The following is an 18,081-nucleotide window of genomic DNA, read 5'->3' on the forward strand; positions in this document are numbered from 1 at the left end:
ATTCCGTTGTTTTGATTCAAATTCTGTTGTTTTCATTCAAATTCCATTATTTTGATTCAAATTCTGTTCTTTACATTCTAATTCCGTTGTTTTCATTCAAACTCTGTTCTGTACATTCTAATTCCGTTGTTTTCATTCAAATTCCATTGTTTTGATTCAAATTCTGTTCTGTTCATTCTAATTCCGTTGTTTTCATTCAAACTCTGTTCTGTATATTCTAATTAGTTCGTGTACTTTTCGGTATTTGAAGTTTCGTTTCAGAAAGTATAATTTAAAAAAGAAAATGAGACACTTATTTAATTCTCAACTTAAAAAGCTAAAATGAAAAACGTAAAACAATTGTTTTTTTCATTTTGTCCTTTCGCACATCAGAAACGACAAACCCAAGAAAAAAGAACGAGAAAGGGCCCTTTATTTATTTTGTCTGAACCGGAAGTTTTAGTAGGTCAACAACCTGTACAAGTGATGCGCAAACTTATGGCAAACACTGTAGTGTGGACATCATGACGTTGGAAAAATACTCAGACGTGATCATGGAGATGGCAAAACAAGGCCTGTCATCGGAAATTATATCAGAGCGTCTGTCATATGAACACGGGGAAGTGAGAGGATTTTCTGCGAGAAATGTTAGAAAGTTTTGTGCTGAGCAAATCACTAGCTGTCGACTCTCGGACACACGGTTGGAGCTTGAGGTGACACAAGCTATAAATGAGGTAAGGTACTTTCTTCCTTCACCTTATGACTGTGTATGGTTGTCTTAACTGGGTTGTAAGGGGGTTAGTCTAGACTGTGTGCGCGCGCCCGCGCCCGCGCGTTTTAGCGTCTTGCGGGTGGTGGGTAACGTTAGTTATTTTAAAGATGTCTCTCACTGGTATTTGTACAGTTAATTAGCACAATACTTTAGCTTTACACATTTGCTTTCAGAATAAGCTACTTTACATTTGTTGTTCTAGTAGTAGCATGATCTTTTATTTTAAACAGGTGGGCCCAACATATGGCCGCAAAATGATGAAGGGCTATCTGTCCACAAAAGGGGTACATGCTGCAGAGGGACGAATTGGGTCAATTTTAAGAGAGGTGCATCAACCTTATCATGAAGCAAGACGCCAGGTAGCCTATGTTATTTAATCTTCCACTAGAACTGTATTCCAATGTTCTTTGTCATATTTGTGATATACATCATGTAATGGTAGGGCCTAATTCTGTTTAACAGATGTACGCCCTGCTTTAACAGTTACTTGACTCTTCCTCAAACGTATGATCAAATCTGCCTTTATCCAGTCAGCTGTCATTTATTTTTGTGATTTTTTTGTAAGGGAGCTCGGAATCTTAATCCCACACCGTACCATGCTGAATGCATGGGGCACAAGGTTCACCTGGACCAAAACGAGAAACTTGTAATGTTTGGAGTCACCCATGTTTTAGCTGTAGATGGATTCAGTAAAAAGATTGTGAGTCATTCCACAATGCCAATCAAAAACAACTTGAGCATCTATGAATATGTTTTCAGGTAATACAACCTCTCAAACCATTTATTTCATCTTAAGTGTTTTGATGGACATGTTAGTCATATTGGACATGAGCTGCACCCAAATTTACAATATTTGAATTTAAATTAGACATGCAACAGATGGGTCTGGTTATGTTCCTGAATATAATATATTAAGAACTTACCAAACATTTTGATCAACATTTTCTATTAATGTAAAAATAAATAAAATGGAATTGCACATGAATCATTTAACTACTTTATTGCAATTAATCAGTGTTCATTTATGAATGGAACAAGGTTCTTGGATTTCCACATATCTTTCAATTGTTCTGACATACATCTAAAGTCTGAGCATGACAGTGACATTGCAAAGAAACTTAAGAAATATATGTTGTCCTACTACAACTAAAATATTACCCAAAAAAAACATGAATGAATACATTCAAAATAATAACACCTTTGCTGGTCTTAAAGCAAAATAGTTAATAAATGTTCTTTATTTTTCCTGTACCAGACCTGCAGTGATCACCTATGGTATGTGGGACCAGGTGCGAGTAGACCATGGAAAGGAATTTTATTTAACACTGTTCATGCAAGAGATGCTGTCACATCATCGCTTCAATCAGGAGAGACTGCCTTATTTACAGACCTCATCCACAAGAGTAAGATTTAAGTACCATTAACATCAGCTGAAATTCTTATACTATTACGTGTACTACTACGTACATTTAAGACATGTTTCTTTTAACTCTTTTAGAACCACACAGTTGAAAGGATTTGGCCTGAAATCAACAACCGTGTCAACTACCCACTAAAAACTGCCCTACTCCAGCTGATGGACCAGGAGGAGATAGATATGGAGGATAACCTTGTGCGATACTGTGTGTCCAATCTAACCTGTCAGCTGTGTAACATTGGTCTTGCAAGTGTGGTAGAATCATGGAATGCTCATAGAATCCCAGGTAAAAAAAAAAAAAAAAAAAAGTCAGATTGCTTACAACCCTGATAATGAACATTTAAACACCTCCTCTATTTTTTACAGGAAAAGGCATACCAAATCACTTTGCAGAACATGGGTGTAAAAGAAGAATTTCTCCAGAGCTCTTGCCAAATGCACTTGAAGCAGCAGACCTTTACAGGCAGCACTTGGGATCTGCACTCAAAGAATATTCGACTTTTGGAGTTGATCCCTTCACAACCGAACAGGACAAACTTAGAACAGAGAGTCATTTTGCAGAAAAATATCCTGATATTTCACATTTGTTTTTTAGAGCCGTAAATGGTGACTTTATGCCATACAAAGAAGCTCTGCTCTGTCTCATAAACATAACTCAGAGAAATGTATGAACCACTGCATCTGTAAACTGTACAGAACAGACAAAAAAAAAAATCAACTGACTGTAAACATTTGTGTGTACACACTACATTACTCCTCTGCAAAAAAAGATTTCAATACAGAAAATGCAGCTGTTAGACCAGTAATTTGTAGAACTCCGTTGTTACTCTCCCTGCATTTTGCACAGTGCTGTGATGTCTCTTGCCACTGTTCCACACATGTCTTGCAGCCAATAATGCTTCTGCAGCACAGTGAGAACACTGGATCCTCAATGATGTCTGCAAAAGTAAATCAGATAAGTGAGACTGTTATCCATTTATGTTGAATTTAGTTCAAACTATAGGTTCAAAGTCAGTCTTGACATAAATTTACAGACAGCATGCAGAATATTTTTGGTTATTCTGTAATTCCTCTTGTTCACGCTGTTCTGAGAAAGTCCCTGTCTATATTTTTGTCTATAATTGATGAGGGGCAAAATCAGTACATTTTCTCAATTAGCAAGCAAGAAAAATGAAAAAGTTACAGGTACTTGATTCAATATATGCAACTACAGTCCCATTTTAAATGTGAACTTTTTAGTTTTACATTACTGTGAACAGTGTACCGTCACCCATACTGACATTGTAATCAATTTGAAAAGCTATACTTTCATAGTCAAGATTGCAAGGAGAACCCAAATTAAATGTGCATGTAAACTTTTGAATGTTATGTTACAGTAGACCTGCATCTTGATTGTCTGTGCCTAAGTATTTAAATGGACACTGCTGAATAAAGAGCCTATGTTTGGTAAAAAAATGTTTGTCCAAAGTAATGATTGAATGTGGTTTGACATTGTTTTAATTGTAATTAAAATGTTAGTGTAGATGTAATGTATTTACTAAGCAACATTTGAACATACTCATACAAACCACGCAGCTAAATCCCTCCTTGAGTGTCTGCAGCTTGGGGGTTGTGACTTTCTGGGCAACTGCAAGATCAGTGAGCTCTTTGATTGCTGCTGTGACAGCTGGCAGACTTTGAGATGCCAACACCAACTCTTCTATTTTGTCACTCACTTCTCCCAAACTGGCACTGTCATCATCTTTACGGCTGCTACAAATAAAAATGGATAATCAGATGTCAAAGCTACTTACTGGCTTAAAGAAACATCACATCACTTACTGATAGATGATGATTTATGTAGTGATGTCTTACTGCTATTATAGGATTTAAATCAAATTAATTCTTCTATATTGATGTTCATCCTATAGTATATACATATTTATTCACATACCTCAGTTTCTTCCTCTTTGTTCCCTGGAGGCAATTAAAGTCTTGTTCAGGCACAGCAAGAATTTTTCGTGCATTTTGTCTCCAGTACTGTGACCCTACAGATGAAAAACAAAACCAAAGAAACCTGTTTAGAAGCCAATACCATATTACCCAATAAATATTACAAAGAGTCTGGTAAGACATGTCTCTCCATAAGATATGGGCTTTAGCTGTAATATTATGGCTCACCTGTTGTGCCCTCCGACTCCAGAATTGCATTGCCCTGTGCATCTGTCAAAATTATTGGGTTGTAATTACCAATGGCATCTTGCACTTTTCCTACTATCCCTTGAAGCGTAGCCTCAGACTCCAGGAATCGTACAACCACCATTCTATTGGGAATCAACCTCCCACCAACTACATCTGCAAAGTACACTGATCTGTAAAACAAAACATAATAATTTTACATATCTTGTAAAAGACAGCAGGCCACAAATCCATTCAGTGATTGCTATAGGCAAATTGTACTAAAACAGCTTTGCTATTCTTAACAATTCAACTATCCATGCACCTTATGTTTCTTTTTATTTTGCCTGTTCTGTAATTTAATATTCAAGAACACAGACTCATCCTACCTCTGAAATGTTTTGGAGGACATAGGGGAACTTGAAGTAGCCTGCTGTGAACGTGAAGGTGCAGACGCTGCCACAGCTGGTGCTCGCATAAATGCAAAACGCTGCCCGCTGGAACCTGCTGTTGGAATTGACTCCATGTCTTCTCCGTGGACTTCATAGTGACCTCTGGGTGTAAGGTCTAATGCGCTGAAAACACCAGAGACCGCACCGGGGAACATAGCCACGTTTGAATCATCCGTGATGTACAGAGTATGCGCGGATACCTGTTTAAGAAAAGTTTCCGTAAATCACGTTGCTCTGCTAACGTGTTACTCCTGTGCACACGGTTAATAGGCTCTAAAGGCTTACTTATTAGCTAGTAGCCGGTAAAAGTCAATGAATAACTATTTACACATTAGCACATGTGCACAATTCACATATTAGCACAATGAAGACGGCTAGACATAGTATTAGTAAAAGTAGGCCTACATGAAATCACCAAATGTTAACGTTAGCCGTTCCGCAGTAAGGAAGAACAATAACGTTCATAAAAAAAACTGCTGAAAGCAAAGTTTGCGAAGTTTACATATCTACCTGAAAGATGCGACCCAGTTTTTCTGCAGTCATGTCTTCGTCCCGGAGTGTCACTCTCTTAGTTTTCCTAAAAACAACGTAATGGTCCATCCTCTGTTTATTCCAGTGTAACTTTAAGGCCGTCGATCTCTTGTGTGGGGGACGGTGTGCGCGCGCCATAAAAAAACGCGCAGAAGAAGTACTTCCCGTTTCAGACATTGAAAATGCGTCTATTTTTTTGTTTTTGCGCTAGTATACTTTCATTATTTGAATCACGAAGAAATCCAAAAAAGCACGTCTAATTTTAAGTGTATGACGGCTATTTGTTACCACCGAATGAAAAAACAAGTTATTTTCGCCCATTTTATTCTTTATTAAAAATTAAAAAAATGAAAATTCTTTTAAATATCGTTTTTTCGTTTTGGTTTCTGAAACAAAACTTCAAATACCGAAAAGTACACGGACCCTAATTCCATTGTTTTGATTCAAACTCTGTTCTGTACATTCTAATTCCATTGTTTTAATTCAAACTCTGTTCTGTACATTCTAATTCTGTTGTTTTCATTCAAATTCCATTGTTTTGATTCAAACTCTGTTCTGTTCATTCTAATTCCGTTGTTTTCATTCAAACTCTGTTCTGTACATTCTAATTCCGTTGTTTTCATTCAAACTCTGTTGTTTTCATTCTAATTCTTTTGTTTGTTTTAAACTTCCATTGTTTTCATTCAAATTCTGTTGTTTTCATTCAAATTCCATTGTTTTCATTCAAATTCTGTTCTGTTCATTCTAATTCCGTTGTTTTGATTCAAACTCTGTTCTGTACATTCTAATTCCGTTGTTTTCATTCAAACTCTGTTCTGTACATTCTAATTCCGTTGTTTTCATTCAAACTCTGTTGTTTTCATTCTAATTCTTTTGTTTGTTTTAAACTTCCATTGTTTTCATTCAAATTCTGTTGTTTTCATTCAAATTCCATTGTTTTGATTCAAATTCTGTTCTGTTCATTCTAATTCCGTTGTTTTGATTCAAACTCTGTTCTGTACATTCTAATTCCGTTGTTTTCATTCAAACTCTGTTCTGTACATTCTAATTCCATTGTTTTGATTCAAACTCTGTTCTGTACATTCTAATTCCATTGTTTTAATTCAAACTCTGTTCTGTACATTCTAATTCTGTTGTTTTCATTCAAATTCCATTGTTTTGATTCAAACTCTGTTCTGTTCATTCTAATTCCGTTGTTTTCATTCAAACTCTGTTCTGTACATTCTAATTCCGTTGTTTTCATTCAAACTCTGTTGTTTTCATTCTAATTCTTTTGTTTGTTTTAAACTTCCATTGTTTTCATTCAAATTCTGTTGTTTTCATTCAAATTCCATTGTTTTCATTCAAATTCTGTTCTGTTCATTCTAATTCCGTTGTTTTGATTCAAACTCTGTTCTGTACATTCTAATTCCGTTGTTTTCATTCAAACTCTGTTGTTTTCATTCTAATTCTTTTGTTTGTTTTAAACTTCCATTGTTTTCATTCAAATTCTGTTGTTTTCATTCAAATTCCATTGTTTTCATTCAAATTCTGTTCTGTTCATTCTAATTCCGTTGTTTTGATTCAAACTCTGTTCTGTACATTCTAATTCCGTTGTTTTCATTCAAACTCTGTTCTGTACATTCTAATTCCGTTGTTTTCATTCAAACTCTGTTGTTTTCATTCTAATTCTTTTGTTTGTTTTAAACTTCCATTGTTTTCATTCAAATTCTGTTGTTTTCATTCAAATTCCATTGTTTTCATTCAAATTCTGTTCTGTTCATTCTAATTCCGTTGTTTTGATTCAAACTCTGTTCTGTACATTCTAATTCCGTTGTTTTCATTCAAACTCTGTTCTGTACATTCTAATTCCATTGTTTTGATTCAAACTCTGTTCTGTACATTCTAATTCCATTGTTTTAATTCAAACTCTGTTCTGTACATTCTAATTCTGTTGTTTTCATTCAAATTCCACTGTTTTGATTCAAACTCTGTTCTGTTCATTCTAATTCCGTTGTTTTCATTCAAACTCTGTTCTGTACATTCTAATTCCGTGGTTTTCATTCAAACTCTGTTGTTTTCATTCTAATTCTTTTGTTTGTTTTAAACTTCCATTGTTTTCATTCAAATTCTGTTGTTTTCATTCAAATTCCATTGTTTTCATTCAAATTCTGTTCTGTTCATTCTAATTCCGTTGTTTTGATTCAAACTCTGTTCTGTACATTCTAATTCCGTTGTTTTCATTCAAACTCTGTTCTGTACATTCTAATTCCGTTGTTTTCATTCAAACTCTGTTCTGCACATTCTAATTCCTTTGTTTTCATTCAAATTCTGTTCTGTACATTCTAATTCCGTTGTTTTCATTCAAACTCTGTTCTGTACATTCTAATTCTGTTGTTTTCATTCAAATTCCATTGTTTTGATTCAAATTCTGTTCTGTTCATTCTAATTCCATTGTTTTAATTCAAACTCTGTTCTGTACATTCTAATTCTGTCGTTTTCATTCAAATTCCATTGTTTTGATTCAAACTCTGTTCTGTTCATTCAAATTCCATTGTTTTCATTCAAATTCTGTTCTTTACATTCTAATTCCGTTGTTTTCATTCAAACTCTGTTCTGTACATTCTAATTCCATTGTTTTCATTCAAACTCTGTTCTGTACATTTAAATTCTGTTGTTTTCATTCAAATTCCATTGTTTTCATTCAAACTCTGTTCTGTTCATTCTAATTCCATTGTTTTCATTCAAATTCTATTCATTTCATTCTAATTCCGTTCTTTTTATTGAAATTCGGTTGTTTTCATTCAAATGCTTTTGTTTTCATTCTAATTCTACTCTTTTTATTCAAATTCTGTTGTTTTCATTCAAAATTCCGTCGTTTTCATGTTAATTCCGTTGTTTTGATTCAAATTCTGTTGTTTTCATTAAAATTCCGTCGTTTTCATGTTAATTCCGTTGTTTTCATTCAGACTCTGTTCTGTACATTCTAATTCCGTTGTTTTCATTCAAACCCTGTTCTGTACATTCTAATTCCGTTGTTTTCATTCAAACTCTGTTCTTTACATTCTAATTCCGTTGTTTTCATTCAAATTCCATTGTTTTGATTCAAATTCTATTCATTTCATTCTAATTCCGTTCTTTTTATTGAAATTCGGTTGTTTTCATTCAAATGCTTTGGTTTTCATTCTATTTCTACTCTTTTTATTCAAATTCTGTTGTTTTCATTAAAATTCCGTCGTTTTCATGTTAATTCCGTTGTTTTCATTCAAACTCTGTTGTTTTCATTCAAATTCCATTGTTTTGATTCAAATTCTGTACTGTACATTCTAATTCCGTTGTTTTCATTCAAACTCTGTTCTGTACATTCTAATTCCGTTGTTTTCATTCAAACTCTGTTCTGTACATTCTAATTCCGTTGTTTTCATTCAAAGTCTGTTCTGCACATTCTAATTCCTTTGTTTTCATTCAAATTTTGTTCTGTACATTGTAATTCCGTTGTTTTCATTCACACTCTGTTCTGTACATTCTAATTCCGTTGTTTTCATTCAAACTCTGTTCTGTACATTATAATTCCGTTGTTTTCATTCAAATACTGTTGTTTTCATTCTAATTCTGTTATTTGCTTTAAAATTCCATTGTTTTGATTCAAATTCTGTTCTGTTCATTCTAATTCCGTTGTTTTCATTCAAATTCTATTCATTTCATTCTAATTCCATTCTTTTTATTGAAATTCGGTTGTTTTCATTCAAATGCTTTTGTTTTCATTCTAATTCTACTCTTTTTATTCAAATTCTGTTGTTTTCATTAAAATTCCGTCATTTTCATGTTAATTCCGTTGTTTTGATTGAAATTCTGTTGTTTTCATTCAAATTCCATTATTTTGATTCAAATTCTGTTCTTTACATTCTAATTCCGTTGTTTTCATTCAAACTCTGTTCTGTACATTCTAATTCCGTTGTTTTCATTCAAATTCCATTGTTTTGATTCAAATTCTGTTCTGTTCATTCTAATTCCGTTGTTTTCATTCAAACTCTGTTCTGTACATTCTAATTCCATTGTTTTGATTCAAACTCTGTTCTGTACATTCTAATTCCATTGTTTTAATTCAAACTCTGTTCTGTACATTCTAATTCTGTTGTTTTCATTCAAATTCCATTGTTTTGATTCAAACTCTGTTCTGTTCATTCTAATTCCGTTGTTTTCATTCAAACTCTGTTCTGTACATTCTAATTCCGTTGTTTTCATTTAAACTCTGTTGTTTTCATTCTAATTCTTTTGTTTGTTTTAAACTTCCATTGTTTTCATTCAAATTCTGTTGTTTTCATTCAAATTCTGTTCTGTTCATTCAAATTCCATTGTTTTGATTCAAACTCTGTTCTGTACATTCTAATTCCGTTGTTTTCATTCAAACTCTGTTCTGCACATTCTAATTCCTTTGTTTTCATTCAAATTCTGTTCTGTACATTCTAATTCCGTTGTTTTCATTCAAACTCTGTTCTGTACATTCTAATTCTGTTGTTTTCATTCAAATTCCATTGTTTTGATTCAAATTCTGTTCTGTTCATTCTAATTCCATTGTTTTAATTCAAACTCTGTTCTGTACATTCTAATTCTGTCGTTTTCATTCAAATTCCATTGTTTTGATTCAAACTCTGTTCTGTTCATTCAAATTCCATTGTTTTCATTCAAATTCTGTTCTTTACATTCTAATTCCGTTGTTTTCATTCAAACTCTGTTCTGTACATTCTAATTCCATTGTTTTCATTCAAACTCTGTTCTGTACATTTAAATTCTGTTGTTTTCATTCAAATTCCATTGTTTTCATTCAAACTCTGTTCTGTTCATTCTAATTCCGTTGTTTTCATTCAAATTCTATTCATTTCATTCTAATTCCGTTCTTTTTATTGAAATTCGGTTGTTTTCATTCAAATGCTTTTGTTTTCATTCTAATTCTACTCTTTTTATTCAAATTCTGTTGTTTTCATTCAAAATTCCGTCGTTTTCATGTTAATTCCGTTGTTTTGATTCAAATTCTGTTGTTTTCATTAAAATTCCGTCGTTTTCATGTTAATTCCGTTGTTTTCATTCAGACTCTGTTCTGTACATTCTAATTCCGTTGTTTTCATTCAAACCCTGTTCTGTACATTCTAATTCCGTTGTTTTCATTCAAACTCTGTTCTTTACATTCTAATTCCGTTGTTTTCATTCAAATTCCATTGTTTTGATTCAAATTCTATTCATTTCATTCTAATTCCGTTCTTTTTATTGAAATTCGGTTGTTTTCATTCAAATGCTTTGGTTTTCATTCTATTTCTACTCTTTTTATTCAAATTCTGTTGTTTTCATTAAAATTCCGTCGTTTTCATGTTAATTCCGTTGTTTTGATTCAAACTCTGTTGTTTTCATTCAAATTCCATTGTTTTGATTCAAATTCTGTACTGTACATTCTAATTCCGTTGTTTTCATTCAAACTCTGTTCTGTACATTCTAATTCCGTTGTTTTCATTCAAACTCTGTTCTGTTCATTCTAATTCCGTTGTTTTCATTCAAACTCTGTTCTGTACATTCTAATTCCGTTGTTTTCATTCAAACTCTGTTCTGTACATTCTAATTCCGTTGTTTTCATTTAAACTCTGTTGTTTTCATTCTAATTCTTTTGTTTGTTTTAAACTTCCATTGTTTTCATTCAAATTCTGTTGTTTTCATTCAAATTCCATTGTTTTCATTCAAATTCTGTTCTGTTCATTCAAATTCCATTGTTTTGATTCAAACTCTGTTCTGTACATTCTAATTCCGTTGTTTTCATTCAAACTCTGTTCTGCACATTCTAATTCCTTTGTTTTCATTCAAATTCTGTTCTGTACATTCTAATTCCGTTGTTTTCATTCAAACTCTGTTCTGTACATTCTAATTCTGTTGTTTTCATTCAAATTCCATTGTTTTGATTCAAATTCTGTTCTGTTCATTCTAATTCCATTGTTTTAATTCAAACTCTGTTCTGTACATTCTAATTCTGTCGTTTTCATTCAAATTCCATTGTTTTGATTCAAACTCTGTTCTGTTCATTCAAATTCCATTGTTTTCATTCAAATTCTGTTCTTTACATTCTAATTCCGTTGTTTTCATTCAAACTCTGTTCTGTACATTCTAATTCCATTGTTTTCATTCAAACTCTGTTCTGTACATTTAAATTCTGTTGTTTTCATTCAAATTCCATTGTTTTCATTCAAACTCTGTTCTGTTCATTCTAATTCCGTTGTTTTCATTCAAATTCTATTCATTTCATTCTAATTCCGTTCTTTTTATTGAAATTCGGTTGTTTTCATTCAAATGCTTTTGTTTTCATTCTAATTCTACTCTTTTTATTCAAATTCTGTTGTTTTCATTCAAAATTCCGTCGTTTTCATGTTAATTCCGTTGTTTTGATTCAAATTCTGTTGTTTTCATTAAAATTCCGTCGTTTTCATGTTAATTCCGTTGTTTTCATTCAGACTCTGTTCTGTACATTCTAATTCCGTTGTTTTCATTCAAACCCTGTTCTGTACATTCTAATTCCGTTGTTTTCATTCAAACTCTGTTCTGTACATTCTAATTCTGTTGTTTTCATTCAAATTCCATTGTTTTGATTCAAATTCTGTTCTGTTCATTCTAATTCCATTGTTTTAATTCAAACTCTGTTCTGTACATTCTAATTCTGTCGTTTTCATTCAAATTCCATTGTTTTGATTCAAACTCTGTTCTGTTCATTCAAATTCCATTGTTTTGATTCAAATTCTGTTCTTTACATTCTAATTCCGTTGTTTTCATTCAAACTCTGTTCTGTACATTCTAATTCCATTGTTTTCATTCAAACTCTGTTCTGTACATTTAAATTCTGTTGTTTTCATTCAAATTCCATCGTTTTCATTCAAACTCTGTTCTGTTCATTCTAATTCCGTTGTTTTCATTCAAATTCTATTCATTTCATTCTAATTCCGTTCTTTTTATTGAAATTCGGTTGTTTTCATTCAAATGCTTTTGTTTTCATTCTAATTCTACTCTTTTTATTCAAATTCTGTTGTTTTCATTCAAAATTCCGTCGTTTTCATGTTAATTCCGTTGTTTTGATTCAAATTCTGTTGTTTTCATTAAAATTCCGTCGTTTTCATGTTAATTCCGTTGTTTTCATTCAGACTCTGTTCTGTACATTCTAATTCCGTTGTTTTCATTCAAACCCTGTTCTGCACATTCTAATTCCGTTGTTTTCATTCAAATTCCATTGTTTTGATTCAAATTCTATTCATTTCATTCTAATTCCGTTCTTTTTATTGAAATTCGGTTGTTTTCATTCAAATGCTTTGGTTTTCATTCTATTTCTACTCTTTTTATTCAAATTCTGTTGTTTTCATTAAAATTCCGTCGTTTTCATGTTAATTCCGTTGTTTTGATTCAAACTCTGTTGTTTTCATTCAAATTCCATTGTTTTGATTCAAATTCTGTACTGTACATTCTAATTCCGTTGTTTTCATTCAAACTCTGTTCTGTACATTCTAATTCCGTTGTTTTCATTCAAACTCTGTTCTGTACATTCTAATTCCGTTGTTTTCATTCAAAGTCTGTTCTGCACATTCTAATTCCTTTGTTTTCATTCAAATTTTGTTCTGTACATTGTAATTCCGTTGTTTTCATTCACACTCTGTTCTGTACATTCTAATTCCGTTGTTTTCATTCAAACTCTGTTCTGTACATTATAATTCTGTTGTTTTCATTCAAATACTGTTGTTTTCATTCTAATTCTGTTATTTGCTTTAAAATTCCATTGTTTTGATTCAAATTCTGTTCTGTTCATTCTAATTCCGTTGTGTTCATTCAAATTCTATTCATTTCATTCTAATTCCATTCTTTTTATTGAAATTCGGTTGTTTTCATTCAAATGCTTTTGTTTTCATTCTACTTCTACTCTTTTTATTCAAATTCTGTTGTTTTCATTAAAATTCCGTCATTTTCATGTTAATTCCGTTGTTTTGATTCAAATTCTGTTGTTTTCATTCAAATTCCATTATTTTGATTCAAATTCGCTTCTTTACATTCTAATTCCGTTGTTTTCATTCAAACTCTGTTCTGTACATTCTAATTCCATTGTTTTGATTCAAACTCTGTTCTGTACATTCTAATTCCATTGTTTTAATTCAAACTCTGTTCTGTACATTCTAATTCTGTTGTTTTCATTCAAATTCCATTGTTTTGATTCAAACTCTGTTCTGTTCATTCTAATTCCGTTGTTTTCATTCAAACTCTGTTCTGTACATTCTAATTCCGTTGTTTTCATTCAAACTCTGTTGTTTTCATTCTAATTCTTTTGTTTGTTTTAAACTTCCATTGTTTTCATTCAAATTCTGTTGTTTTCATTCAAATTCCATTGTTTTCATTCAAATTCTGTTCTGTTCATTCTAATTCCGTTGTTTTGATTCAAACTCTGTTCTGTACATTCTAATTCCGTTGTTTTCATTCAAACTCTGTTCTGTACATTCTAATTCCGTTGTTTTCATTCAAACTCTGTTCTGTACATTCTAATTCCATTGTTTTGATTCAAACTCTGTTCTGTACATTCTAATTCCATTGTTTTCATTCAAACTCTGTTCTGTACATTTAAATTCTGTTGTTTTCATTCAAATTCCATTGTTTTCATTCAAACTCTGTTCTGTTCATTCTAATTCCGTTGTTTTCATTCAAATTCTATTCATTTCATTCTAATTCCGTTCGTTTTATTGAAATTCGGTTGTTTTCGTTCAAATGCTTTTGTTTTCATTCTAATTCTACTCTTTTTATTCAAATTCTGTTGTTTTCATTCAAAATTCCGTCGTTTTCATGTTAATTCCGTTGTTTTGATTCAAATTCTGTTGTTTTTATTCAAATTCCATTGTTTTGATTCAAATTCGCTTCTTTACATTCTAATTCCATTGTTTTCATTCAAAGTCTGTTCTGCACATTCTAATTCCTTTGTTTTCATTCAAATTCTGTTCTGTACATTGTAATTCCGTTGTTTTCATTCACACTCTGTTCTGTACATTCTAATTCCGTTGTTTTCATTCAAACTCTGTTCTGTACATTCTAATTCCGTTGTTTTCATTCAAATATTGTTGTTTTCATTCTAATTCTGTTATTTGCTTTAAAATTCCATTGTTTTGATTCAAATTCTGTTGTTTTCATTCAACTTCCATTGTTTTGATTCAAACTCTGTTCTGTTCATTCTAATTCCATTGTTTTCATTCAAATTCTATTCATTTCATTCTAATTCTAATTCCGTTCTTTTTATTGAAATTCGGTTGTTTTCATTCAAATGCTTTTGTTTTCATTCTAATTCTACTCTTTTTATTCAAATTCTGTTGTTTTCATTAAAATTCCGTCATTTTCATGTTAATTCCGTTGTTTTGATTCAAATTCTGTTGTTTTCATTCAAATTCCATTATTTTGATTCAAATTCTGTTCTTTACATTCTAATTCCGTTGTTTTCATTCAAACTCTGTTCTGTACATTCTAATTCCGTTGTTTTCATTCAAATTCCATTGTTTTGATTCAAATTCTGTTCTGTTCATTCTAATTCCGTTGTTTTCATTCAAACTCTGTTCTGTACATTCTAATTCCATTGTTTTGATTCAAATTCTGTTCTGTTCATTCTAATTCCGTTGTTTTCATTCAAACTCTGTTCTGTACATTCTAATTCTGTTGTTTTCATTCAAATTCCATTGTTTTGATTCAAACTCTGTTCTGTTCATTCTAATTCCGTTGTTTTCATTCAAACTCTGTTCTGTACATTCTAATTCCGTTGTTTTCATTCTAATTCTTTTGTTTGTTTTAAACTTCCATTGTTTTCATTCAAATTCTGTTGTTTTCATTCAAATTCCATTGTTTTGATTCAAACTCTGTTCTGTACATTCTAATTCTGTTGTTTTCATTCAAATTCCATTGTTTTGATTCAAATTCTGTTCTGTTCATTCTAATTCCGTTGTTTTGATTCAAACTCTGTTCTGTACATTTAAATTCTGTTGTTTTCATTCAAATTCCATTGTTTTCATTCAAACTCTGTTCTGTTCATTCTAATTCCATTGTTTTCATTCAAATTCTATTCATTTCATTCTAATTCTAATTCCGTTCTTTTTATTGAAATTCGGTTGTTTTCATTCAAATGCTTTTGTTTTCATTCTAATTCTACTCTTTTTATTCAAATTCTGTTGTTTTCATTCAAAATTCCGTCGTTTTCATGTTAATTCCGTTGTTTTGATTCAAATTCTGTTGTTTTCATTAAAATTCCGTCGTTTTCATGTTAATTCCGTTGTTTTCATTCAGACTCTGTTCTGTACATTCTAATTCCGTTGTTTTCATTCAAACCCTGTTCTGTACATTCTAATTCCGTTGTTTTCATTCAAACTCTGTTCTGTACATTATAATTCTGTTGTTTTCATTCAAATACTGTTGTTTTCATTCTAATTCTGTTATTTGCTTTAAAATTCCATTGTTTTGATTCAAATTCTGTTCTGTTCATTCTAATTCCGTTGTGTTCATTCAAATTCTATTCATTTCATTCTAATTCCATTCTTTTTATTGAAATTCGGTTGTTTTCATTCAAATGCTTTTGTTTTCATTCTACTTCTACTCTTTTTATTCAAATTCTGTTGTTTTCATTAAAATTCCGTCATTTTCATGTTAATTCCGTTGTTTTGATTCAAATTCTGTTGTTTTCATTCAAATTCCATTATTTTGATTCAAATTCTGTTCTTTACATTCTAATTCCGTTGTTTTCATTCAAACTCTGTTCTGTACATTCTAATTCCGTTGTTTTCATTCAAATTCCATTGTTTTGATTCAAGTTCTGTTCTGTTCATTCTAATTCCGTTGTTTTCATTCAAACTCTGTTCTGTACATTCTAATTCCGTTGTTTTCATTCAAACCCTGTTCTGTACATTCTAATTCCGTTGTTTTCATTCAAACTCTGTTCTTTACATTCTAATTCCGTTGTTTTCATTCAAATTCCATTGTTTTGATTCAAATTCTATTCATTTCATTCTAATTCCGTTCTTTTTATTGAAATTCGGTTGTTTTCATTCAAATGCTTTGGTTTTCATTCTATTTCTACTCTTTTTATTCAAATTCTGTTGTTTTCATTAAAATTCCGTCGTTTTCATGTTAATTCCGTTGTTTTGATTCAAACTCTGTTGTTTTCATTCAAATTCCATTGTTTTGATTCAAATTCTGTACTGTACATTCTAATTCCGTTGTTTTCATTCAAACTCTGTTCTGTACATTCTAATTCCGTTGTTTTCATTCAAACTCTGTTCTGTACATTCTAATTCCGTTGTTTTCATTCAAAGTCTGTTCTGCACATTCTAATTCCTTTGTTTTCATTCAAATTTTGTTCTGTACATTGTAATTCCGTTGTTTTCATTCACACTCTGTTCTGTACATTCTAATTCCGTTGTTTTCATTCAAACTCTGTTCTGTACATTATAATTCCGTTGTTTTCATTCAAATACTGTTGTTTTCATTCTAATTCTGTTATTTGCTTTAAAATTCCATTGTTTTGATTCAAATTCTGTTCTGTTCATTCTAATTCCGTTGTTTTCATTCAAATTCTATTCATTTCATTCTAATTCCATTCTTTTTATTGAAATTCGGTTGTTTTCATTCAAATGCTTTTGTTTTCATTCTAATTCTACTCTTTTTATTCAAATTCTGTTGTTTTCATTAAAATTCCGTCATTTTCATGTTAATTCCGTTGTTTTGATTCAAATTCTGTTGTTTTCATTCAAATTCCATTATTTTGATTCAAATTCTGTTCTTTACATTCTAATTCCGTTGTTTTCATTCAAACTCTGTTCTGTACATTCTAATTCCGTTGTTTTCATTCAAATTCCATTGTTTTGATTCAAATTCTGTTCTGTTCATTCTAATTCCGTTGTTTTCATTCAAACTCTGTTCTGTACATTCTAATTCCATTGTTTTGATTCAAACTCTGTTCTGTACATTCTAATTCCATTGTTTTAATTCAAACTCTGTTCTGTACATTCTAATTCTGTTGTTTTCATTCAAATTCCATTGTTTTGATTCAAACTCTGTTCTGTTCATTCTAATTCCGTTGTTTTCATTCAAACTCTGTTCTGTACATTCTAATTCCGTTGTTTTCATTCAAACTCTGTTGTTTTCATTCTAATTCTTTTGTTTGTTTTAAACTTCCATTGTTTTCATTCAAATTCTGTTGTTTTCATTCAAATTCCATTGTTTTCATTCAAATTCTGTTCTGTTCATTCTAATTCCGTTGTTTTGATTCAAACTCTGTTCTGTACATTCTAATTCCGTTGTTTTCATTCAAACTCTGTTCTGTACATTCTAATTCCGTTGTTTTCATTCAAACTCTGTTGTTTTCATTCTAATTCTTTTGTTTGTTTTAAACTTCCATTGTTTTCATTCAAATTCTGTTGTTTTCATTCAAATTCCATTGTTTTGATTCAAATTCTGTTCTGTTCATTCTAATTCCGTTGTTTTGATTCAAACTCTGTTCTGTACATTCTAATTCCGTTGTTTTCATTCAAACTCTGTTCTGTACATTCTAATTCCATTGTTTTGATTCAAACTCTGTTCTGTACATTCTAATTCCATTGTTTTAATTCAAACTCTGTTCTGTACATTCTAATTCTGTTGTTTTCATTCAAATTCCATTGTTTTGATTCAAACTCTGTTCTGTTCATTCTAATTCCGTTGTTTTCATTCAAACTCTGTTCTGTACATTCTAATTCCGTTGTTTTCATTCAAACTCTGTT

The 18,081-nt window shown here is 31.3% G+C and overlaps 2 protein-coding genes across 2 annotated transcripts; one reads left to right on the top strand and one right to left on the bottom strand.

The window, feature by feature from the left end:
• Positions 1-372: 372 nt before the first annotated feature.
• On the top strand, positions 373-5,188 carry LOC147305307 (uncharacterized). Its single transcript, XM_086277963.1, has 6 exons — positions 373-713; positions 982-1,110; positions 1,317-1,510; positions 2,007-2,154; positions 2,250-2,454; positions 2,535-5,188. Exons 1-6 carry the CDS (start codon positions 504-506, stop codon positions 2,837-2,839), a joined length of 1,191 nt encoding a protein of 396 aa, XP_086134089.1. The 5' UTR covers positions 373-503; the 3' UTR covers positions 2,840-5,188.
• Positions 2,004-5,613, bottom strand: LOC147305308 (uncharacterized). Its single transcript, XM_086277965.1, has 6 exons — positions 5,288-5,613; positions 4,715-4,977; positions 4,329-4,519; positions 4,102-4,195; positions 3,727-3,920; positions 2,004-3,106 (listed from the first exon to the last, which is right to left on the bottom strand). The coding sequence occupies exons 1-6, from the start codon at positions 5,483-5,485 to the stop codon at positions 2,919-2,921; spliced, it is 1,128 nt and encodes a 375-aa protein (XP_086134091.1). The 5' UTR covers positions 5,486-5,613; the 3' UTR covers positions 2,004-2,918.
• Between the last annotated feature and the right edge of the window lie 12,468 nt (positions 5,614-18,081).

The sequence above is a fragment of the Aulonocara sp. 'chitande type north' Nkhata Bay genome, linkage group LG20 (genome assembly GCF_057382095.1).
Source record: "Aulonocara sp. 'chitande type north' Nkhata Bay isolate Kocher_YH1m ecotype deep benthic linkage group LG20, A_spYH_male_GT1.1, whole genome shotgun sequence".
Lineage (NCBI taxonomy): Eukaryota > Metazoa > Chordata > Actinopteri > Cichliformes > Cichlidae > Aulonocara > Aulonocara sp. 'chitande type north' Nkhata Bay.